Raw genomic sequence first — 26,067 nt, 5'->3', positions numbered from 1 at the left:
CATCGGAAATGTACACAACAGGAAATCACAAATCATTCTACTGTTTTATGGGAGAAGTCCATAAAGAGGAGGACAATGGGTGATGTTTTGGCTGCAAAGAATGAAATACTTGATGATCCTTGTCCAGTTAATGACGGTTCACCTACCAGGAAACAGCCTCGCGGTGCGCTAAACACCGACACTGGACTAGGTTTTTAAATAACTTTGATCATACTGTGTATATGTGTCTTGTAAGTGTATTGTTTTGAAATGAAGCCTATTATTGATAAAACTATTTTAATCATGTTAGAAAATTTGGAAAAAAATTACGAAATATTTATACATTTAAGTTTGAACTTTAAGGAAAGATAACTCTTACATATACAAAAATAGTAACTCTTTCTCCCCAAGATGGCGGAAATTCAATACATTATAACGACATAAATTCAAAAGAACAAAAGGTGGTGGTTTATCGAGAGTTGACTGTATATTTACTTTTCACAATTTCATTCTAAATTCATAACCATTGACAAATTCCCTTTTTATTTTCAATAGATCCACCAAAGAAAATTTTGATTCCTATTACTTATTAGGTAATCATAAAGAGTTCTAAGTCTCTAATTAAATATTTTTAAAAAATCAATTGTTGACTGAGACACTGACCCAGTCACTACACATAAAAGAAATGTATACAAATGTAAATGTGAGCATATTTCCCAAAAGTAGTCTTAGTGACCTTGTCCTTTGACCTTGAAAATAAATAAGAACCCAGATAGCGTCATTGGAATTGGATACAAAACACACCAAAAAATTTTTGTACACAATGAATTTGACACTTATACTCCAGTGACCCCTTGACTGTTAACACTTAACCTTAAAAACCAATAGGAACCTAGGTCCATATTCCAGACAGCATTCCTACAAACTAAGAAAAACAAGAAGGAACATGCAGGTTATGCATAATATAACCCCATCACAACTCACAACTTCCACCTCTGTATCCGCCCCTTTCTCGTACTCGATACCATTTTGTACACCTACCTTTCTGACATTGTGGATTTCTTGTCTCATCTCTGATTGAGTCTTCTTGGCAGCCTCGTATCTGTTAGTTAAGTCTTTGTACATCTGGAATTAAATTAACACTGTGGTTCACTACACCAGACAAAGAATCTACAAAGGTTAACTGAGATAATCAGACAGGAAAAAAAACCCCAGCATCTCAAGAAATGATTACATGTATGTGTATTTTACACTTACATCTTGTAATGAATTGGTCTCCATACTGTAGGCATCCTCTTGGTTTTTCAACACTGAATAATTTTTCAAATCATGTAAGAATGATCAATTTTGCTAAATTATTGATTGTATAAGCAAATGTACATAAGTGTGCACAATAAAGCTAATGTGAAAAATGCTAAAATATGATTACTTCATTAGTGAAGACATTTATGTCAACAGTATCATATACATACTTTTCTGAGTGTCCTGTTGCAGACTCTGAAGTTGCCTGATGACTTCAGCTTGCTGACTTGAATGTTCTGTCAACTGATTGTGGCTGTTCCATAACTCGGACAACTCCTTCCTGATCCAATCACAGAGTCACATGTGAATAAACTCATTTCTGACCAGGATATGATTTATGGCAAACTATACTGATTCTGGCAAATAATATGTCTTTACCTAAAGTTACACCTTGGCAACAATCATTATTCATTAACCTAACAATTTACACCATGGAAACAATCACTAACCTGGAAAGTTACACCTTGGCAACAATCACTAACCTGACAAGTTACACCAAGGCAACAATCATCAAAGTGACAAATTACACCATGGCAACAATCACTAATCTGACAAACTACACCAAGGCAACAATCACTGACCTGACAAATTACACCAGGCAACAATCACTAACCTGGAAAGTTACACCTTGGCAACAATCATTAACCTAACAAATTACACTATGGCAACAATCACGAACTTGGCAAGTTACACCATGGCAACAATTACATACCCGACAAGTTACACCTTGGCAACTATCACTAACCTGATAAGTTATACCATGGCAACTATCTTTAACCAGACAAATTACACCATGGCAACAATCACCTACCTGACAAATTACACTGTGGCAACAATCACTAACCTGAAGAATTATACCTTGGCAACAATCACTAACCTGAAGAGTTATACCTTGGTAAGAATCATTAACCTGACAAATTACACCATGGCAACAATCACTAGCCTAACAAATTACACTATAGCAATAATCACTAACCTGAAGAGTTATACCTTGGCAACAATCACTAACCTGAAGAGTTATACCTTGGGAACAATCACTAACCTGAAGAGTTATACCTTGGTAACAATCACTACTTTTTTTTTTTTTTTTTTTAAATTTTTTTTTAAAACATACATACAGTATATATATATATATATATATATTAAAAGAAATAGAATAAACAGTACACAAAGTTAAAAATTTAACGCAAGCGCTTTCATTTTATAATCCTCAGGCGCTACGCGTAACGCCTGAGGATTATAAAATGAAAGCGCTTGCGTTAAATTTTTAACTTTGTGTACTGTTTATTCTATTTCTTTTAATATTTTATACCGAACACTGTGATTTTTTAAAAACACAATTCGGATATATATATATATATATATATATATATATACATTCTGTAAAGAAACTTCTACAAAATGTTTACAAGAAGCTACCAAAGGTATAAGTATATATTCTTTTGAGAGAGAGAGAGAGAGAGAGAGAGAGAGATGCATGCAGTCATTATCTAATATATTAAAGGTACATATATATTGAATTTTTTTTTTAAAGAAAAAAAAAACAACAAAAACAAACACTCAATGAAATAATTGATTCCAACGGTTCCAGCAGGTGTCAAACAAATCTTTTTCACCATTTTTATATGCAATATGTCTTTGAGTTTCATAAAATGTATTCATTAGCGATATCACTAACTTGAAAGGTTACACCAAGGCAACAATCACCAACCTGACAAACTACACCAAGGCAACAATCACCAACCTGACAAACTACACCATGGCAACAATCACCAACCTGACAAACTACACCATAGCAACAATCACTAACCTGACAAACTACACCATGGCATCAATCACTAACCTGACAAACTACACCATGGCATCAATCACCAACCTGACAAACTACACCATGGCAACAATCACCAACCTGACAAACTACACCATGGCAACAATCACTAACCTGACAAACGACACCATGGCATCAATCACCAACCTGACAAACTACACCATGGCATCAATCACCAACCTGACAAACTACACCATAGCAACAATCACCAACCTGACAAACTACACCATGGCAACAATCACCAACCTGACAAACTACACCATGGCATAAATCACTAACCTGATTGTTTCAAGCTCTTTGTTTTTGAATTCAGTCTCCTTAGTCAGTTGTCGTGTTTTTACTTCATATTGTTGCAGAAATTTTCTTGCTTCTCCTAACTGAAAGAGAAAATAACCTTATCTGTATCATTATGCATTTTCTTTCTTCTACCCCTTCCCCATATTTTTGGTGCACTTCTATTTAATTGCATCTTTATATTTTTATCAAATATTTTCTGTTTGTGTGATTATGTTTTTTGACAATTTTTTCTATACATCTGTATTTGCATTACCTTCTTCACTTTAAAAGCAAAGGGCATATGTAGACAGAATGCCTGCTGCTCAATCCCTTTATGCACATTATCTATACCTAGGATTTATCTCAATGTTTGTGTCGTTGGTCATTTTAGTGCTTTACATAATAAAAGTATAGTTTTTATCCATGATCAAAGTATACCATTTCTACATGATAACAGATACCATTTATACCTATACGAAAATATTTTTTTCCATGGGTATCTTTAAGTTTTGTTTTATGAGCTGGAATGCAAAAAGAATTTTTCTATTTCACTGTCCAAGGAATTAAATTGTTTCCCTCAAAATGCAACCTTAATATATTATTTTGGAATATATCATTTTTTGAATGTATCAGTTGTTCACAGTACAATACATTTAGAAATTGATTCTACAATACCGAGTGCGAAAATAACTTTTCAATCCTTTAGACATTCGATCCACAATCATTTTATTTCCTATAGACCAACCCAAATTCCTATAGATCAAAATAAAAACACCAAATTTAGCACATGAAAACTAATTGCTGAACATGCAAAAACCTTGCATATGTTAGGAACATTGATTGGTCAGCTATTTTCAACATTTTAAAAGGTTCTGAAAGTTTGCACTTGGTGGGTCCACCATCTCCTCACAGAAGGAGTCCTTCATCTAAAATTAAAACTATTAAAGGCATGTAACCTGGGCAATACCGAATCATGTCATCATCAACACCACTCACCTCTCGTATTATGCCCTCGAATTTGTCCATCTTCTCATTCATGTCATGCTCCAGTTGTCTGACTTTGTTTTCCAGTGCAACTTTCTGGGCAATTATACTTTCTTTCTCTGCACGCACCACTTCAATTTCTGTTGACATCTTACGACATTTCTGTTCCAAATCTGTAATAAAATTTGCAATAATAAAGTTCTACTAGTGCTGATGTTAATCGTTTCCCGTGAAATGAGTAAACATGTTTACTGGTGACTGTGTTTTGCTATTGCGTGATCCAGATTCTGTGTCCCAAAGAAATCTAAATTATTGCAATATTGACCATAGGCACAAGACATTGGTTCAATAGCATATATTTTCATTGCAAATTCTTGTCTGAAAAGCCTTTATCACCCCTTTTAAACTCAAGTACTTGGACACAAATTACAGATGAAGCAGAGTGACTATCTCCCTCAAATTCAGTTGCTACTCCAAATGGGCCTCAAATCAGTAAACATTCATTTAAAAAACCAGCTTTTGACCACTATTACCAGCATTTGACTACCATATATAGCATTTGACTGTTATAACTAGCATCTGACCACTATGCTACAGGACAGTGAGCTATATAGTATTGTTGTCCTACCACTTTTGTCGTGGGACAGACTCTCCACAGTATTACGATGTAAGTCTCCGGAGCTTTTCTGTCGGACTTCCACACTTCTCATCTGTAAAAATAGAGTTGATTTTCTAAGAATGAGATTAAAAATATGACAATGTATGTAAAATTTTACAGATACTCATCATATTTTAGATGTTATAGTATATTAATGTATATTATGAATTCATGACCTTGATAATTATGGTAAAGGCTAAAATAACATTGCACAAAGAGCTATATATACTTAGGACTTCATTTGACACCTGAAAACACAAAAACTTCCATGAACTTTTACAATTTGAACCCCCCCCCCCCCCCCCAATTCTGTTACTGTGTGACAAACCATGATAATATTCATGACCAGTTTCATGCCATTTCTGGTCATTTGACATCAGAACTGAACACATACTTTTTGCGACATATTTTTGTTTAAAAAACATTGCACACATTAGAGAACATAATTTATTTTTCAATACTGACCAGTCTTTGAGAGATACATATGCAACAACAATGTAAATCATGTTCTCCAATGAGCTAAGTATCTGCAGAAATGGTAAAATTATGATGTCATATTTTAACATCTCCAGCATTTCTCTATAAATATCAGAAAATTGTGGATGCACTTTTCATCAAAATAAACTTTCGAACTCAAGGGGGCCAAATTAGGTCTATAGCAGACACAGTCCTTTGTAACAAACAGAAATTTCTATAATTAATGCAGCATCAAAATTGAAACAATTAATAAAAAATAAATAACATAACCTGCACCATAAAAATAACAAAAACATGTGACTATTACACACAGCAAACATGTTACCTTCCACGAAAATCGTGGAGGAGGGGTAAGCACAACACCCCGTGCTCGGAGCTGTAAAAAAACACAGGCATTCCTTAGGTGAATTAACAAGTGCAAATTAAACCTGAAACATCTGGTTGAAGAGCTGTAGTCAAGCAAATTCATAGACAAATTGTGGCAACTGTCTAAATAACTTCACCATAATCCTTTAAACTTACAAAATCCTCAGGGGATAAAAATGGGAAGTCATCAAACCTGTTATTAGTTTTAAGTTGTGGCCATACTGAAACCCTATATTTATTATTATTAATTAGGATAGTGATAAATCATATGGTCAGGTGAAATATCTCCCACAATTTAGCTGGTATAACTGTCTTTTTCTGAAGCTTATACCTATTTACCACAATTACATGTGAAATGATATTGTTGCTTGTCATTTCATTTCGATTCAATTCAAAAAGTTATTATCATTTCCTTGAACTGGAGGTTACGGAAGAATAATATTTGGTATATTTTCCATAAATTACTTCAGTTACTTATTTTCTGAAATTCATTACATCAGTTTGAATGTAACGTACTTGTAAATGACCGACTCTGGCTAGAAGTTACCAGTATTACTCCATTACTTGTAAATGACCGACTCAGGCTACAAGTTACCAGTATTACTCCATTACTTGTAAATGACCGACTCAGGCTACAAGTTACCAGTATTACTCCATTACTTGTAAATGACCGACTCAGGCTACAAGTTACCAGTATTACTCCATTACTTGTAAATGACCGACTCAGGCTACAAGTTACCAGTATTACTCCATTACTTGTAAATGACCGACTCAGGCTACAAGTTACCAGTATTACTCCATTACTTTTTGCTCTAAATTTTTTCAACAACTACAGAGCATCCTGACACTTTTCAATTATGTATTTTTTTTTTTATTTTAGCTGAAATACGACCCCAGAATATCATTTTCCACTGAAATGAAAACTGCTACTCGATCAAAGTGTACCGTATTTTGTCCTTAGCTGTAAGATGATTTGATTGAAGTATTATCATAACAAAACCACAGGTCACCAAACACTGCAGAGACAAATAACAAAAAGCAATAATCAGCCACAGCAATTTCTGGAGATGATTTCTCACTGCCTTTACAAATGAATTATCAATCTTGCAGAACAATTTGTCCTCAGTGTTAAATCAATCTTGGAAATTCTATGCAGTAAGAACCCCACTCTCCTCTAACTAATCCATGTCCTTCCATCTGAAGAATACTTGAATTATTCACGTTTCATTTGCAGTAATTTGTCGTAACATTTATGATTACAATTTGTCACCCATGTTGATTTGCTCAATTAGAGGCAAGCGCAGAGGATTTGCGTTTGTCATAGGCGATTTGAGTCTTGTCACCCTCAAAAGCCGCAGATTTTGATTTCCATCATAATATTAGATCTTGATCTTGTGACTCATGTTTTTATTGCGACTGTGTAGTATTTTAGATTAATGCATAACATTTTATTTCAATACCTCTCCATCCCTTCTTGTTACTTTTTCTGAACAGTTTCATGCCAATAATGTTCAATTTCCCCCCATAACTAATAAAAGAGAAATGATTACATGCACACACATGTAGCAGGATTTTTTCAAACCTCTATAAAATTGCATATTTTTAAAACATTGTTATGCCATAACTATGATATTGTCTGTCTCGCTTGTTTATCACGACTCCCATCAACAGTTGTGTGATGTGTGCCTGTCCCCCTAGTCCTGACACACTGCTGAGAACTTCTAATTAGCCCCATCTCATTTCCAGCAAATTAAATCAACATGAAACAAATAGAAACATAAAATGCAATTATTTAAGTTTATGTGCAAATTTTAGGCACTGCAACCTTACGTCCCCTAAACATGAAATGTACGAGGACATGCATTCTGGTCCACATGTTTCCTCCGAGGCCCCCTCTGATGGCCAATCAAACAAATTGAAGTTGACAGTCCAAAAAATGACATCAAACGAACCCTGGACCATGATAAGCCGGACATGAAGAATTTCCAAATGAATTTTTTTTACATTTTGTAATTTCCTCATGAATTGGTCCCCCCTGAATTTCCAGGAAATGGTGGAGCATTTTTTACAGGTTAAATGTTTGTGTCTATCTCTGTTGGAATGACAGTGATAAATGTCGTCTGTGACTTCCATGTCAAATTTTGACCCCCTGAGACAGCCATATGGTTAGGTTCTTATTCACTGTTCCACCACCACCCCCTATTACCCAGCACACTAACACCCAATATCAAAATATCTCCAGTGTACTCCCAAGTCCTCATATTTTCATATCTATTATGAATATTATTTTAAATTCATTGATATCTATTACAGAATGCATTAAAGGGGTTTCAAAAAGCATAAAGAACAACTTCACACTACGAAAGAGTTGATATCACACAGTCAAAATAATTCAATAAAGCAGGAAAATATACACAGTTCCAAAATATATTTAAATCACTAGCGCTTTCTGGATTTTAACATCCATCCTCAGGTGAATACAAATTAATAATGAAATTAATAATGAAATAATGAAACTGTATATTTTCCTGCTTTTTTATTGAATTACAGTGTATATATTGTCACCCATGTTGATTTGCTCAATTAAAAAAATGAAAGCGCTTGCGTTAAATTTTTAACTTTGTGTACTGTTTATTCTATTTCTTTTAATATATATATATATATATATATATATATATATATATATACACACATACACACACACACACACACATGTACACATACAGTATGCATACATTTTCTTTCCAAGAACTCTAGTGTACCTCTATTATCAAAACTATATCAGAGTCCCAGCATTTTCACAAGGTTTCCACTATCCTACAGCTCATGACCAGCTGTGAAGGTTGTAAGTACATTAGACATGAGGTGTTTAAACAGATTTCATAGTGGTCAGTCTAATCAACCTACTTGTCATTTTGTGATCTGATAATGTCCCACTGTGGTCACTCTGTAACCACACCACAGAATCCCCCCAAACTCACAACATCCCCCTATTGAGATGCTATCAGACTGTGTCCCTCCTCTAGCACCGAGATCAATGCTTTGAAGTTTATTGATAGATACATGATGTTGATTTCTCTACAGATGCCCCACAGGGGTTAATCAGCTGATGACCCAGTGTTTACAAATGTCAAAGCTAAGACTAAATGTGTAATGGAAATATCTGGACAGCCAAATGATGTTAGTAGTGAAAAATCAGTTAGTGAGGGTGATAATCTGATTTGCAGTGATCAGTACAGGCACACGTTTACAGAGTCAGCTGCTTACACTAAATCTCTGAAAATCAAAAAATAAAATTCCTCAATAATAAAACCAGCATCCTTTTGGCTAACAATCTTCTGGATGACATTTCATTTGTCCCAAGTTTTATATATATATATATATATATATATATATATATATAATATATATACACATATGTATCTTATTAGAAGAAGTTTTTCATTGCTCTCTTTTTTCACAATTTGTGAGCTTTTAATTTTTTTCCTCTCTAAGAATTGCTATCCTCAGTAATGGATATTTACTGTTGCAATTCCTAAAACTGACAGTATCTTTCATATCACTTTGTGATTACTAGTCCTAAAGCAAATGACAATTCAAAATTCAATAAACAGCTACATCAACAAACCATTGTGACATTTGATGCCATCGTAACAACCATGAGATGTATTTATATGGGCCATTAAGACTGAGGTTTCTTGATTAAATTTCAGCATCTTACAAATGACAATGCCTATGTAAGTAGGACATTCATTTTTTTTGGCAATTGATTATTTCAGAGTATTCCAGCTCTGTCCGATCTCTCCATCACTGTGACGAAATAAAAATGCACATCAGCGGAAATATATTGAAATAAGACAACAAATTTTATGTCACCGTAAAATCTTATGACCTCTTTATTAGTTACATAGCCATTATTGGTCGTTGTTAATCCCTTACACAAATCTCAAGTTAGACCTAAAATAAGATAGTGTGCAATTCAAAGTATTTCCAATTGGTTTTCTACCCTTTCAAACTGCTCCTGACTAAATTTTTTTCTTTTGTTGTCTCAACAAAAGCTTTCTATTTCATCAAATCTGCATCATTTCAAAAACAGGAAGGAATACTGTTTATCAGATTTTTTTTTTTTTTTTTTTTTTTATAAAAAAAACATGTATTCAATTTTTGCTTTGTGAACATTTTTGAATCGTGGAATTTAAATTAGTGTAAATTTCATAACAAGATTGATTTTTGAAATAGAGATATCTGTCTTTGTAAGAGCACAGGTACAAATGAAAGAATATATGATGAGCTGTGTTCAGTGGGCATTATTAGTCCTTCTGATTACTTAATACATCATAAGAAGTTAATCAAATGCATAATTTTTCTTGTCATATTAACGAATAATTATACCTGAATTTTAATACACATAATGGTATATGATTTTATGACTGTTTTTGAACACCTTGAATAATCATAGACCTTGTATAAATATTTTAATTACTTTACACCTACATCCATCGGAGGTTTGGATGGATATTCCTTCTTTTTAAAACTGATTTATCAGGGGAAAAACAACACAATGCCACTCAAACTTCAAGTTGCTAGAGAGCTTACACATTGACACTAAAGGTTATACATGTGCATACATTTCTTTACTTTTTACGACATGTAATTCATACATGTCAGAGGTAAAACAGTGGGAATTGTTCTTTCACAGTCGCTTGAAAATAGTGAAAATTTAATTGGTGTAAATTTTGTATACACTTTTAACTGAAAGACCATGATGCAGAAAAAACCTGACATATCGTAAGTTGAAGATGACTTTTTGTAAATTCTTTATCTGCATTTTTACATATCAGAATGATTTTGATATGAATTCTTTTGGATATATAATATTCCACATTCTAACACATTTTTCTTTGAATATAAAATACTAGTGAAGACTTTCACAAGGCTTATTTCTAATCTATGGTCATAGTATTTCTAAGATAAAATATTCACTTGAAGATACACATACTTTAACATAAATATCAATGATTAACAATTGTTGATATAATTTAACAAAAACAACTGATTGTTCCTAATTCTCCTGAAGTGGATGTTGATGAGTTTTACCTGCATCTCCAGTGCTGCGTTCTGATCACGTAACTGGTCAATCTCTCTCTGAAACCTCTGTAATTCACCCTGATGGTCTATCCTCCTTTTATAAAAAATAAAATAAAATGTACTTTATAACCAACGACTTTATGGTCATGAACTTAGAAAACAGTTTCAAACAGTAAAAAGATGTTAAAATTCAAATCAAAAACAATTATTTTCAAAAGATCATTCATTGTCCGTTTTCTTTTAAAGTGTATGGTTTTGCCAGACAATTCATTTTAATATATGTGCTCACAATGATGCTATCTCTCCTAATTCCCGAGATCTGTGTGTCAGAAGTGTTTGTAACTCTTCTATTTTGTCATCTTTCAATTGTAGAACATCAAGCACTTTTCTGTCCTTGATTTCAGCCTTTTCTTTTTCTCTGAAACATTCAAAAGGCATTTGATTTTAAGACCTGGAACTACAATTTATTAATGCACAACTATTGTTCTTGTGCAATGAATCCATGATAAATCATCTTTTACAGTGAAACTCAGATCTTTTGATGTCAAGGTCATATTTACACACAAAGAGCCACATGTATAACCATTAACCAGATCTGCCTTAAAAGGTAATCAAAGTTCTATCCATTCCTGAAATTTTCATTGAAATCTATCAGTAACCTTTTCAGACATATTTCATGGATAGAAAAGAAGGATAAATTCCTACTCTCCTTGTATGGCATAGGTAATTATCACCAATTAGAACATATTAAAATAATCATCTTTAAATAAATTTTAAGGGCATTATCTAAATTTTCAAAAGAAACAACTTTCAAAGAATATGCAATACATTTGGACACTTGTGTTGTAGCTTTTGAAATTTTTCCAAGGTCATTCACGGTCACACAGAAATAGCTTAACCATCAAAACTAAAAATAATACATATGATGAGTTATCATACTTCACTGTCAGATAGGTAAATTATTACTTTGATCATGATTGTCAACGGAAACTTAAGTGAAAGACATTAGTGACTCTTAAGTAAACACCAACACCGTGTCAAACTAAGACCCTGATGTAATACATCATCAGGGCTCAAATCAAAGACAATAGTCAACGCAATCAATAAGTCAGCAATTTAAGCATTCTTTAAATGTAATAAACGTCCCAATCCTCTAACAAGTTTCAATAAAACATGAAAATGACATTAAAATCAAATTACTACGAAATAGTATAATCTGATAATAAAACAGCCTGTCCCTCGACGACGTCCGTACGTCAAGAAGACGGTAGTCAATGCATGTCATGTGACGGGTATCTATTTCTTGTCTCACATCCTTAATTAATCTTCTTTAGGATGTGAATTTTTAATGAAATAGTGTGACTACCTCGTTATTTATCTTAGTCAGGCAAATCTAAGCCTCCAGTGACACCACCTACTCCAGGAAGACCACAAATTCTGCTGATGTCATTGTCTGAGAAAGAACCATGTAGGATATCGGCCTAAAAATAATTTGGCTCCCTCAAATGACTTTCAATTTATCAAGAGGATATGCACATCTTTATTATATATATTACTTATTAGAAAAATGCAAGTCATCCTAAGAATTGACTTCATAACTCTATGACTTTTTTTCTGGATTTTTTAACACTTGATGAAAAAGTTCATAATTCTATATGTAATTTTACTTCCTGTAAAACATGGAGAGCATTGAAGAACATGATTTCTATTTTTACCTCATATACATATTTTACAGAGATAGGTAAATGGTGGTAAAGAAAAGCACATCTCGATTGTGTTCAATATTTGATCACAAACAAGCACTAAAGTGATGTTTTCAGTGATACAATAACAGAGGATGATAAAATTCTGCAATTCACATGTTAAATTACAAGAAATGGATGAAACCGGTTATAAATGTTAAGTGTATCTTGGTTTTGATACACAAAATTTGGCATTTGGATTTTCCCCCCCCCCCCCAAATCTCGAAGATTTGAAATGAATTTTCAAATCTCAAGGTGAAAAATTATGCCCTCATCATATATAGAACTTTAACATCTTAAACATTTGTTGGAACAATCTGATATTGGGTTTTTGTTTCATTGTCCTTTCTTTTGACTATCAAGACAGCAAATCTGCATTTTCCATCAAATTCTATAACTTCAGAAGTGAGAACACTTCATGTATTTTTTCTTGGTTAATCATATCTCTTTCAATCTCTGTAAACAATCTGCATTTAAAAATGACACACTTCAGAAGACAAATTGCCTTGATTACTCACCTATGAACAACCAGACTAATTGCCTCCATAACTTACTAACAACCAGACCAGTTGCCTATTTAATTTACTTCTGACCAACCAGATGATTCCCTGTATAATTTATCTCTCAACAACCAGATGATTCCCTGAATGAAATACCTCTTAACAACCAGATGATTGCATGGATAACATACCTTTGAATAGCTGTACTGATTGCTAATATGACTTACCCCAGAAAACCAGACTGATTGCTAACATAACTTACCCCCAGACAACCAGACTGATTGCTAATATAACTTACCCCCAGACAACCAGACTGATTGCTAACATAACTTACCTCTGAACAACCAGACTGATTGCTAATATAACTTACCCCCAGACAACCAGACTGATTGCTACTATAACTTACCCCCGGACAACCATACTGATTGCTAATATAACTTACCCCCGGACAACCAGACTGATTGCTAACATAACTTACCCCCGGACAACCAGACTGATTGCTAACATAACTTACCCCCAGACAACCAGACTGATTGCTAACATAACTTACCCCCAGACAACCAGACTGATTGCTAATATAACTTATCCCCAGACAACCAGACTGATTGCTAATATAACTTACCCCCAGACAACCAGACTGATTGCTAAACATAACATACCACCAGACAACCAGACTGATTGCTAATATAACTTACCCTGAACAACCAGACTGATTGCTAATATAACTAACCCCGGACAACCACACTGATTGCTAAACATAACTTACCCCCGGACAACCAGACTGATTGCTAATATAACTTACCCCCAGACAACCAGACTGATTGCTAACATAACTTATCCCCAGACAACCACACTGATTGCTAACATAACTTACCCCGGACAACCAGACTGATTGCTAAACATAACGTACCACCGGACAACCAGACTGATTGCTAATATAACTTACCTCTGAACAACCAGACTGATTGCTAATATAACTTACCTCTGAACAACCAGACTGATTGCCTGAGTGACATCTGGGTTAGCCACTTGTAACTTTTTCCACAAAGACCACACAAAGTCTTTGTCATTCTGCAATAGACATAGCATCATAGTAACTGTCATTTGTACACTCCAACTACCTCAAATCATGTTTGTCAAGAGAGGTTTTCTTTAAATAAAAATTTCCCATCTGTTTTTTTGTTCAATAGGCTATCAAGAACTTGCTAATGACAACATATTCATAATTTGTTCGTAATCTGTACCTGACATTGACGAAGGTCCTCTGACAAAATCCTGTTGTCAGACTGCAACCTGCTGATTTCATCATCTGAAATCAACAATCATTAAATACTGATGAAATAGAACAGAGTTCCCTCTATGTACTTCCACACACACAATGAAATGAGCATCAGTTCACATGTACTTGTATCAGTAAAATCAATAATTTAAAGGACAATGTAAATCATGTTTTATTCGTGAAAATTTTATTTTTACGTAAATTTGTTGAGGTAGTCTGATGCTAAGGTAGGGTTCTTGTGAATAATTCATTAATATACGTAAAGGATATAAGCCAAAAACTGTCCATTCTGTGAGAGAAAGAACTGATCGAGGCCTGTAGGGTAACTCCAAGCTCGTAGTATCATCTGATAAAAGTTTAAAATGTTTATTCATTTCAGTTTATTAGAGTTAAAACTAATGAAGTATCAAAGAAAATATACATGTATAGGTCATAACACTTTTTAAGATGTGATACATACATATACAACATTATATATCAACATCAGAAAATTGCAATTTTTCTTCAACAGCATTATCAAAATCTCACAAAAACTGGTTAAAACAATATAATAGTATTCATGATAATTTCATGAAACTGTTTCATTACTAAACTATTCAAAATTTCTGCAAAGAATCAAGAAAATCTATCGCATAAACTCGATAAAGGATTCAATGAAAACATGGTTATTTCCCTTGGATTCAAAATATTGACTATTTATGTATGAGTTCAACTTTTGAAAATGTTTATGTTTAACAAGATTTTTTACAATAACCATTGAAATAAACTCCAACAAAATGTATGTTCCTATCATACATAAATCTAAATAGATCATTGATTTTGCAAAATCTTATGACGTCACAGGAGGGTGGAACTACGTTAAAACATTACATCTTTTGTTCTAAGAATGGACAGCCTCAGGTAAACCCATTGACAATGATAATTATGAATAAAGCTATTTTTGAATAGTCTGACAATATAACCAGTCTATTGTAGAAGTCTGCTTCTTTTGTAAGGTTCATTTATTGGAAAGTGTCAGATAGGTAATCTTGTACTGCAGGTTTTATATTCACTCACTCTGTAGTACTGAGCCATATCAACATCTCATCCTCTGATGAGCATTGTCATTGCACAATCAAAATTTCAGAATTTTAATGAAAGTACTGTGAAAACTATTTTAATGAGTGTTATATTCTAGATATGGAGGGTGAGAAAGTTATGGAGCCAAATTTTGATCTGAAAAGCATTGTGTTTTCGAATATTTGGATGAGGAAATAATTAACGCCAGCCAAAAGAACCCAATACGCCCATCTTGTGAAATGAAATTATTCATGAAAGCGAAAATAATAATTCAGAATTAGGATATGCTAATAAAGAAAACATAAAAGAAGAGATGTGAAGAAGTTTCGGATTGTGCCTCTGGATCCAGCGAAATTCAAATACAGCATGGAATAACAATCTTATGTATGTCTTTCAAATTTAAGTTATGATGTGATATAATAATGGCCAATGGAATTAAAAAAATTGTGAATCTTAAAGTTGAAACATAGAATTCTACTAAGGGGAAATAGTGTTTCAGTGATTTTTCCGATATCTGTGCAGGGCTTGAAGCTAACTTTTTATTTCATCAGTCCAGACGGACTGATGGGGTATAATTTCAGCCAGTCTGCAGAAAAATTTAACAGTCCAACAGTTTTCCAGAAATAATTAAACATATTTCGTTAATGTTATTAAAAAGAAATTTAACTCAATATGCCTCAGACAAGTGGGATCTATATTTACGAATCAGATTCATCTGATATCTACAGATCGAAGCATGCCAAATGTGTGTATAAAATTCCATAAGTATATTTTCCAAAATGATGCTTTAGAAAATTAACCAGTCCCATCGGACTGACTAAAACAAATGTCAGTCAGTCCGCCAGACTTTTAACCAGTCACAGACTGACGGGCATATGTTAATTTCGAGCCCTGCTGTGTTGATTCTTACTTGTAGGGAATTTAAGATTTAATTTGTATCTCTTATTTTCAGCCTACCTGTAGACATCTATTAAGTTATTGGGTTTACCTGGCAATGTCCAATAAGTTGACAATTTCTGTACTGTCCATTATTTTTAAGAACGGATAGTATCTGTCCTTTATTGAAAATAATAGACAGCAAGTGTCAACTTATTGGACACCTACAGGTAACCTTTTAACTACAAGTAGACTTTCTTCTATATAAAAGTCTAAAAGGACAAAGGACTGCATAACAAAAATGTTTTAATTTGTAAATGAACAAATTGAACACTCATACAAAAATTACATCCCTCTGACAAAATCAAAGAAATAAAGTTTCATGGATTATTTTACAGTACAACATCGCAAAGAATTCAAACAGGGTGTTGGCAAACAGAACAAATAAATGGGTCTAGTATTTATAAATATTCATACTCAGCACGGAAGCATTCATGGTGATGTCTGTTTTTCTTTTAACATCAACAAATCACCATTTTTCGAATCATCTGTGTATCTGTGATCTTTCTGAAATGAAATTTATGTGAAAAATAAACTTCGCTCTATATCTTTTACCCAAAATAGCAATTATAACAAATTTGTCCGACCAGTACGAGAGACTGGATGATTCCAGGGTCACAATTGTTGATTTAAACCAGTGATTCAATAAATTTAGATGACCATCAAAAACATACTACAGTATAATCTGTCTAAACCGGCTATGTGTGGTTCCAAAGAAATTGGCCGGTTTGCACAGAGTCCGGAGTGCAGAATGTTGACAATAATGAGAGTTGCTTCCCTTGTATTCACTATCTATGCATACGTGTGTAATGATCGCTAACGTTTTAATATATCACAAAAGAATTCAAAATGTAAAAATATAAATGTCAGTGTTTTATTGTCGTGCTCATTTGAAAAAGTTTCAATTTTTATTAAACAGTTTAAAATCTGGGAATTATTCGCGCAATTTTCTGTTGGTAAATTGTCGATTTCGTCTACATCATCGCCGTTATCAAGTGCTACATTATGTACGTTCGTCAAGTTTGTGTTGTGATCGTTTAAAATTTGTCTTTCCCAGCTTTCATTGTAAATGTATCGCTTTCAACTGTCTCAATTTGTGAAACGGAAACTAATGCAATGCCGAGTGATCGACCGCACATGGCGAGTTGTGCTAACTAACTGCATATCATCACTGTCTGACTCGCCGTAGAGCCCCGAGAAGTCCACGAGGGGAAACCCTGCTTTTGGAAAACATAACGGGATTGTTGCCGATTTTGTCTCATTCCAAGAATGTATCGAATTCATCGATTAATTGAACTTTGTCTTATAATGTCAGTTCTCGTCTCTGTCGTTAGGGGGAGCGCCATTACCTCGTGCGTGGTGCTGTCATAATTGAAAAGTGCAACCCCTAAAAATCAGGTTTTATTTAACCTGATCGCGATTCCTCGCCAGTTGCACTCTTTTACTTACCTGTGGCTTCCCTTGAGACACCCTTTGTGTACACCGCGTGTGATCGACCGAATACCGACAGGTGTTCATAGTGGGGTGGCTGGTTTAAATGCGATAATTAGAGCTAATTACGAGCAGTTGGGACCTTGTGTACACCGAATACAATTGACCGCAACAATTAGGGTGGTGTATCATTGAGGGGCCGGTTTACACAGGATAATTAAAGTTAATTGATAGCAGTTGGGACTGTGTAAGCCGGCCGATATACAGAATACGCAGTATCCGGAGTACAGGGAATTATTAATAAAGGATTTGTTAAAGAAATGTTAGGGACTATATTTTGTGGCCGGAATTGACAGAGCGCCGGAGTACTCAGAGGCCGGTTTGGACAAATTATACTGTATATTACAATAACCAACACATCATTTAATTTGGTCAAACTGCTACAAACTGATTGTAGAAATTTATTAATCTCGCTGTGAGCAACTATTCTATAGCAAAAACATAAGGAAACAATGCATTGTAAGTTGGTCAAATCATGTAATACAACAGATATCATGGCATATTTTCTTATTTGTTAGCCATCAAATTCAGAATGGGTTTAGAGCAATAATGGTGATTGAAACGACTCCATAAACTAATCCTTCCTCGACTTGATATTTGGATGAATAGGAAGATGAAGGACAGAGAACATTTCATATAACAAAGATTGTTTTTTTTAAATATGTACCTAACTTAGTGTTAGTAGGCTAATATTGTGATTCATAATTTGCATTCAGATGTCATCAGTTCAGCCCATTATGCCAATCAGTTAAATCAATTAAATGCACTTTTCAAGTCATAAGGTTGTTTTTGAGAACCTTGCTGTGTAGATTTATATAAGTGGCTTTGGGGGCTCCATTGTAGTACATTATTTGATTGATGGTATACTGGTTTCTTACTAGCTTTGAGAATAAAACATAACTGGTTTCAGTGGTTTGACTAATCTCAGCGAGATTCGTCGAGGCTGGATATTTGGACTGACGCCTCTTTTGAATCTCAGACCAGTATCACACAAAGTGATTCGGGAAATCTTGCCTGAACTTCAGCTGCTTGTTACGATTATAATGGGTTAAACTGAATTTTTTGTCCGCTTCAACTTTTTGCCTCAGACATCATTAGACTATTAACTCCATATTATCACAATGAAACATGCATTTCTTACCTTTACGTGGTGTAAATCCCACAGCAAATAAAGTTGGCTATTTTTGACGGCGTTGCAAACAGCCACCATTTCAAATTTACCTACTAAACATGGAAGAGTTCCAATAATTTAGAACACCTTCAAATACACTGATTAAAATTTAAACAGTTTTCTTTAAATTTATTGCTTTTAATTTTTATGCCTAAATGCTTGTATAAAGTAATTGTCAATCAGTGCTGTAAGTTCTGTATTTCCAATCGTAGTACAAACTGTCATGAAATAGTATATAGGAACTCTTCTGTGTTGAGAAGGTAAATATAAAATGGTGACTGTAACGGCTTCGAAAGTAACCAACTTTATTTACTGTGGGATTTACAGCACGTAAAGGTAAGAAATGCATGTTTCTAATGTGATAGGGAATTAATAGAACGTCTTAGTGAAAAGTTGAAGAGGACAAGAAATTCAATTTAACCCATTTTAATCGCAACAAGCGGCCAAAGTTCAGGCAAGATTTCCTGAATCACTTTGTGTGACACTGGTCTGAGATTCGGAAGAGGCATCAGTCCAAATATCAAGCCTCAACGAATCTCGCTGGGATTATGGTTTGACATCTGTCACCTGCAATCTTATAAATAAAATGCCATTTACAAATAGCGTAGGCATCTCACTAGTCTGGGGACACTTTTGAAAATGTCCAATTCGCTAAAAGCTGTACTAATCGTCGAAGAACAATTACCTCTACACATGGTGAATGAATGTCATACACCCTGAGCCCCCCCCCCCCCCCCCCTTTCTGTTTAAGACAATTATTTTTTTAGTTAAGCAACAACGAAATAACGTGCACAGAGCAACCTAGCTTATGAAAAATTGACGTGTGGTAAAATATGTGTCGAATATACTGAAACATCGACAAGAATTTTATGTTCAAAGACGGCGGATAACTTAAAAAAACAAACTTGATGGAACATGTTTCAGCTCAGCGAAAGATCCATCTTACTTATACTGTAATTGATCGGAACAGCCCGGCTGCTGCTCTAATGTTTTTAATAAACCAGATTTCACAAAAGGTTACCTGAAGTCCATTTGTGAGAAGTTTGTGAAAAGATTAGAGATACTGCATATTTTTGTTACTTTCTGCATCGACTTTCTGCCGGAAGTTTTGAATCCGCGCTTCTCTGTTTACTATCGTAAACTGTTCTAACTAATGTAGTAAAACTAAAGTATTTTGTAAAAACATATGTCTATGAAGTAAATATGATAAGGATGTGATATTTTAAACAATTCCATTATAAGTATGTTTATCATAGAACATGAGCAATATAGCTCTAAATATTACGACTATCGTTAGACGTAAAGATTGGCGCCATGTGTAAGAAAATCAGCTGGCAGGCCACAATGGGAGATAGGACGTTAAGAACCTGTTCGGCAAAAGTATTATATATCAGGTCACATAAAATATTGCTTTACGACATAACCGTTGGAGAGGGCGAAGACAGATACAGTAAAACTTAAACTCTATTGGTAGATCATTCTACTGAATACTCGGACATCATTGCACTGGCCACTACTGGCCCTTTTCAAATCCAAGTCAAATCAAAATTGAATAATCTTGTTTTTGTAAGTCAGGCACGTAGAAAACGGTAACATTAACTCTGTAGCGGTCAGCTGGGTTTTATCCCTGACGGTTTGATAGCTCAGTTTGTAGCTAGACTAGAGCAACCGACTGGAGATTTAGGGGCCTGAATTCCGGTCTGGTCCGTTGCAGTTTCTTCCTATCTGTTACAGCTGTAAGGAGTTAGTTACCGACTAGACAGTCTAAGACTGAGTCTTGTTAGTTGGGGGAACTGTTAATTTCTTTAGATTCCTACACATTTTGCATTTGATGCCCCCGAGATTGATGTCGGCAGATAAAAATTTGTCAGGATAGGGCATGAATTTTTGGGGTGTGTGAAGAGTAACAGTAAAGAGTATAATGACTATAACATGCTTTTATATTGTGACATATGCAAGGGAGAGTCGGGGCGGAGGCCATATTGAAAAGTGGGACACTAGATGGTGTTGCTGCTTTGCATACTTTAATATACCTTTCACAACTTTTATTTTGTGGGTCTAGCTTCAGATTCAGTAATAGATTGATTTATAAGTTAATCATGACTAACAGAATTTGTGTATGTGTGTGCTGACGTCGAATGGCGAGGGGGCGACCGAATGTTCAAAGTTATATGCTTCATTCGTTTATGAGAGGGCTAATGTGCCCTAACCCTGCTGCTGAGAATTAATATTTGCTGGGGAAAAAAATTGTATATCCTAATTATTCACTCACATGCAAAAAACTGAAGTGTTCAAACGTCTTGGCTTTTTGTTTACAGGTATGTTGAACAGCTGACACAGGGGCATGCCATTTTACAATTTGTAAAAGGAAAGATTTATAGCTGGACCCCTGCATTACTAGTCAAGTGCTCTAACCACAGAGCTACCCAGGCCAATATCCACAATCCACCAGTTCTACTACACTCCCCCTCCTAATGTTAGGCCCAATTTTACTGATTGAAGGACTGAATTAACTGTAAAATTTATGCGTAAACAGGGTTGTATTGGGAATCAATCCTGGAAGTAGTGAAAATGCATTAAAATTCATAAATCTTTTTGTACTGCTGGACATGTGGCACATAGACCAAGTGCACACTTGTAACGAGCTTGCATGGTATCCTTTAAAGGGACTGGTTCACGATTTTTGATAAAAATATTTTTCATTTTTGATGGTAAACATTAAAAATATAACTCATTTAATGTTGACAGCCAAAATTTTGACCTTCTGAATGCAATAGTAAAAGCAATATGTGTTATGTAAACAAAGACTTGAGTCTTTTTATGTATACAAACAAACAAGTGAAATATTGATTTTGTAATATAAAGCATCTTAATTTTGCATAGTCACAAATTTAAACTTTTAGATGACACATTTGCCCCAAAAATGCTTGAAATGTGAAAGCTATGATAAGCTTGGATCAGTATCCATTTCTTTTGAAAATTTCGTAAACAATAACATACAACAATCTTTGTTTACATAACAAACAATATACTTTATAAAATGAGCTTCTGTCATTTTTATGTGAAATCTTTTAAACACATTAGACTGTAGATTTTTATCATTAAAAGTGAAAAAGAAAATTTGGGGGTAAATCGTGAATCAGTCCCTTTAAGAAAATTGTAACATTCAAGGTCCTTGGGTCACTGAAGGCCTTTGAGTACATATATACTGAGCTTGGAGACTGATACTAACATTTGTCACTGCTATTTTTTAAAAAAAATCGTAGCCCCTGTCCAGGGTCTGGGGTTCAGAGAAATTACCATGTTGAAATTCAAATTCCAGGGTCTAGGGTGCAGAGAAATTACCAAGTCAAAATTCAAATTATTTAGATACATCCTTGGCTTGCTTAATTCACACAAATAGTTTTTAGACATTTTGAATCATATCTAAAATCTAATGTCAATATGAATTTTATTGACTTATGAATATTTTACACATTAGATCTACAGTGTATTGGAAAATTGACTAAAGTCTATTCTCGATGGATGGTCATGGTCTGGTTAATATGGATCATATTGTGGAAATACATAAAATTTATAAAAATCTTCTTTACTCCTGAACGTTGATTGCATAGTTATAATTAAGGAGTTTGGAGGCCAAATTTGTGAAATGCTCAATTAGAAATATTCGTCAAGTCCATACTTTTGTAATGAAGAAAGATTAGATGTTATAAATATGATTATTGCTTTCAGTGGCAGATCCAGGATTTTACAACAAAAAAAAAGGGGGGGGGGGGGTTATCGACAAGCAAAGTGAAAAGCGAAGAAAAATTAGGTTATTGATAAATGATAAATGGAATATACTTTGGAATTATTATACTGGGGGATGGGGTGAAAACCAAAGGAATTCATGAGATTTCTGGGGTTTTTAAGGTCTTGATTTCAAGGGCCTGCATGGGCCTTTTCAATTGGGGAAAAATAGCAACATTTGCTTGAAATTGGGAAAAATGTTCCATACAAAGAGGTAGGGAGAAAACCAAAGCAGAGTGCATTAAGATATAATTGGACTCCTTCTGACTTTCAATTTGGTCATTGCTTACCTCATTCAAATAAGCAGAGGCCAAAAAATTAGGTGTACTTAAGAATTTTGAAGCAAAAATTGTAATCTGTGGGCCTGTGAAGAAAATATATGAACAATAAGACTTTGATTTGTTTTCAATGCAAAAATTGGGGAATCCGAAAATACCTGCTTTTTAGCATTTGGAATGGGATCTTATTTCGGCCCCCTTACAGACCCTAAAAAATCCCTGCATGGATTTGATATTGAAATATCATAAGGAAGGCTCAGATCAAAGAGAGGGCCCAGTACCCTCCCCCTGCCTTTAGCTTCTCATTACAAAGTGAAACTCACTATCCATTTATCAGAGTTTGAATGATACATGATGTAAGTACTTCTTATTTGAGGTTTTCATTGTGTTAGGCCCATGAGCCTCTTGTTTATTTTCTTGAGGTACATGGTATACCACTTTGAAATTATGTCTGTACTGGGAATTAAACTGAAACCTTTTACTTCAGCAGTCTAACACTATACTGGTCAAGCTAAGGAATTTATTGACTATAGCTATTGCTAGTAGCAGTAATATTCCTGCTCCAATTTAGGTCTGAATACAGGCCCTTTCCCTCTCAAAAACTAATTTTGCCTTTTTATCCCCAATTGTTTTTGTCCAATTCAATTTTCACGTACGGTATACTTTAATGTGCATTTGTGACATTTATGAATACCTAATATGTTTTACAATGTGATCGTTGAGACGAGCAAAGACCCATAACACCTTGCAACATGTAATCCGCCTATTCATTTAATGTGGGAAATATAATCCGCCTATTCATTTAATGTGGGAAATATAATGGGTCGATGTAAACAGTGCATTGTGACATCATATTAGCTGCGGTAATTTTTTCCCTTTCAAACCAATCCACAACAAAACGTTCAAAGGTATGAGAAAGCTTGCGCACACAAGTTTGATTCCGTATTTTATTAGGGCACCTGTTGCAATTGGTTTTCGTCCGTCATCAGTCGTCATCGTACGTTAACAATTGAACATTTTTAACTTCTTCTTAATAACTACCAGTCCAGTTCTTTTCAAATTTGGTATGAAGCATCATTGGGATAAGGGGAACATAAATTGTAAATTTCAGGATTCCTGCATCCCTGGGGCCCTAGGGGTAGGGCAAAAACTGCCCAAAAATGACCAATTTTCAAAAATCTTCTTCTCAAGAACCACACACGTTTAGAAAAACTAAATGCATAGTGATGTAGAGCAGGAAGGCCTCTACCAAAATTGTAAATTTCATGATCCCTGGGGTAGGGGTTCTGACCCCAGGGTGGGACCAAACTTGATAGATAATGTGTATGTAGAAAACACTTAAATTACATCTTCTTTAATGCTATTGATACTAAATTGAAAGTAAATAGATATTTAGGAAGAAAAGGTAGTCCTTTACCAAAATTGTAAATTTGATTATTCCAGGGGTAGGGGTTTTGGTATCAGAGTGGGGCAAAAATGGTCAGTTATTAAATTTGTGAACAATAGACATTTTTAACTTCTTCTTGATAAGTATCATTTCAATTCTTTTCAAATTTGGTATGAAACATATTTGGAACAAGAGGAACATAAATTGTAAATTTCAGGATTCCTGGGGCCTTAGGGGCAGGGCAAAAACACATGTAAGAAAAACTAAATGCATAGTAATGTAGAGCAGGAAGGCCTCTTTCCAAAATTGTAAATTTCATGATCCCCGGGGTAGAGGTTCTGACCTCAGGGTGGGGCCAAACTTGTTATATATATAGTGTTTATCTGTAAAACACTTAAATAACATTTTCTTTAGTGCTTTTGATACTAAATTGAAACTAAATGGATAGAGCAGGTACCGGTAGTCTTTTACCAAAATTGTAAATTTGATTTTCCCCAGAGTAAGGGTTTTGATCCCAGGGTGGGGCCAAACTTAGTATATATAGTATTTATGTGTAAGTTTGCTGATACTGTATAAACTCTAAATGCATACTTAAGAATAGCAGAAAAGGATGTACAAAAAATGGTGAATTTCACAACCCAGGGTTATGCTAGGATGGGTCCAGATTAGTCATATCTTTTGATGTTTTAATGTTAATACACCTATTATTTAAAGCCTTTCATCAGTGTATGCACTTTTGAGGGCAGTGAAGTTTTAAGAACACATCTTGTTTTATACTGTTGCTGAACATTAGAATTTAGCTTAGATATTTAGAACAGGAAATTTTTTCTAGATTTCATAGCCCAAAAGGAGTGATACTTTTTCACTAGTATTCAGGTGACCGATAAGGCCTGTGGGCCTCTTGTTGATGTAATTCAACAGGCATTTGTATCATATACCCACAGTATGAATTTCATAATGTTTGCATCACATGTAAGAAAGTTATAGTGATTTTAAAATCGTCCAATCAGAAACCAGAACACGTGCATGCACGTGCTGAGCAGTAATTTTAACCACAGCAATTTGTAAGGAGCTCTAAGACACATCTAAAACCTCAACATCAAAAGAATTTAATGAAAAACAGAAACGTTATTGTCCTTTAAAAAATGAACATTTGAAAGACTATGCATGCGCATGTGCGTTGGCATTTTTATTACGCCAATATATAGATACACCTATAATCTACCGATGCTGTGAATATCAACTCATTCGCTTCATTAATAAGAGAGTTACAGACATTTAAGTATTATCCAATCAAAAAGAAGCAGACATGCATGCGCGTGCAGATTGGTAATTTTGACCATGCAAATCAATTACGGGTCTCAATATCTACCTATGATATGAATATCAAATCATTTCATTGAAAAACAAAAAAGTTGGATTGATTACAAAGTTAGTGTACAAAAAATGTGATACAAGTGCATGCGCATGCACACGG

The 26,067-nt window shown here is 34.4% G+C and overlaps 2 protein-coding genes across 15 annotated transcripts in view; one reads left to right on the top strand and one right to left on the bottom strand.

The window, feature by feature from the left end:
* LOC130054713 (centlein-like) overlaps positions 1 to 20,284 on the bottom strand; it is a 49,744-nt gene extending 29,460 nt beyond the window's left edge. For 4 of the 9 annotated variants that reach the window (XM_056165249.1, XM_056165251.1, XM_056165252.1 and 1 more), the window contains exons 1-13: positions 20,158 to 20,284; positions 16,892 to 16,981; positions 14,445 to 14,509; positions 14,183 to 14,271; positions 11,248 to 11,376; positions 10,968 to 11,052; positions 5,830 to 5,880; positions 4,998 to 5,079; positions 4,382 to 4,542; positions 3,389 to 3,486; positions 1,452 to 1,561; positions 1,237 to 1,289; positions 1,021 to 1,104 (exon numbers count right to left, since the gene is read on the bottom strand). In XM_056165249.1, coding sequence (XP_056021224.1) covers positions 1,021 to 1,104; positions 1,237 to 1,289; positions 1,452 to 1,561; positions 3,389 to 3,486; positions 4,382 to 4,542; positions 4,998 to 5,079; positions 5,830 to 5,880; positions 10,968 to 11,052; positions 11,248 to 11,376; positions 14,183 to 14,271; positions 14,445 to 14,509; positions 16,892 to 16,910 — 1,026 coding nt within the window. In that variant the 5' untranslated portion in view covers positions 16,911 to 16,981; positions 20,158 to 20,284. Of the gene's footprint in view, positions 1 to 1,020; positions 1,105 to 1,236; positions 1,290 to 1,451; positions 1,562 to 3,388; positions 3,487 to 4,381; positions 4,543 to 4,997; positions 5,080 to 5,829; positions 5,881 to 10,967; positions 11,053 to 11,247; positions 11,377 to 14,182; positions 14,272 to 14,444; positions 14,510 to 16,891; positions 16,982 to 19,106; positions 19,190 to 20,157 lie in introns of all 9 variants that reach the window. The other 5 variants (XM_056165253.1, XM_056165256.1, XM_056165257.1 and 2 more) reach the window with 3 other exon arrangements.
* A 140-nt stretch (positions 20,285 to 20,424) lies between these two features.
* The window catches only part of LOC130054712 (zinc finger protein basonuclin-2-like), a 55,008-nt gene continuing 49,365 nt past the window's right edge, over positions 20,425 to 26,067 (top strand). For 3 of the 6 annotated variants that reach the window (XM_056165245.1, XM_056165241.1, XM_056165240.1), the window contains exon 1: positions 20,445 to 20,530. The gene's annotated coding sequence lies outside the window, so the exon portion shown is untranslated. Of the gene's footprint in view, positions 20,531 to 26,067 lie in introns of all 6 variants that reach the window. The other 3 variants (XM_056165242.1, XM_056165239.1, XM_056165243.1) reach the window with 2 other exon arrangements.

Source organism: Ostrea edulis, chromosome 5, assembly GCF_947568905.1.
Source record: "Ostrea edulis chromosome 5, xbOstEdul1.1, whole genome shotgun sequence".
NCBI lineage: Eukaryota > Metazoa > Mollusca > Bivalvia > Ostreida > Ostreidae > Ostrea > Ostrea edulis.
Note: the sequence above shows the minus strand (reverse complement) of the source record. Positions and strands in the feature narration are given on the sequence as shown.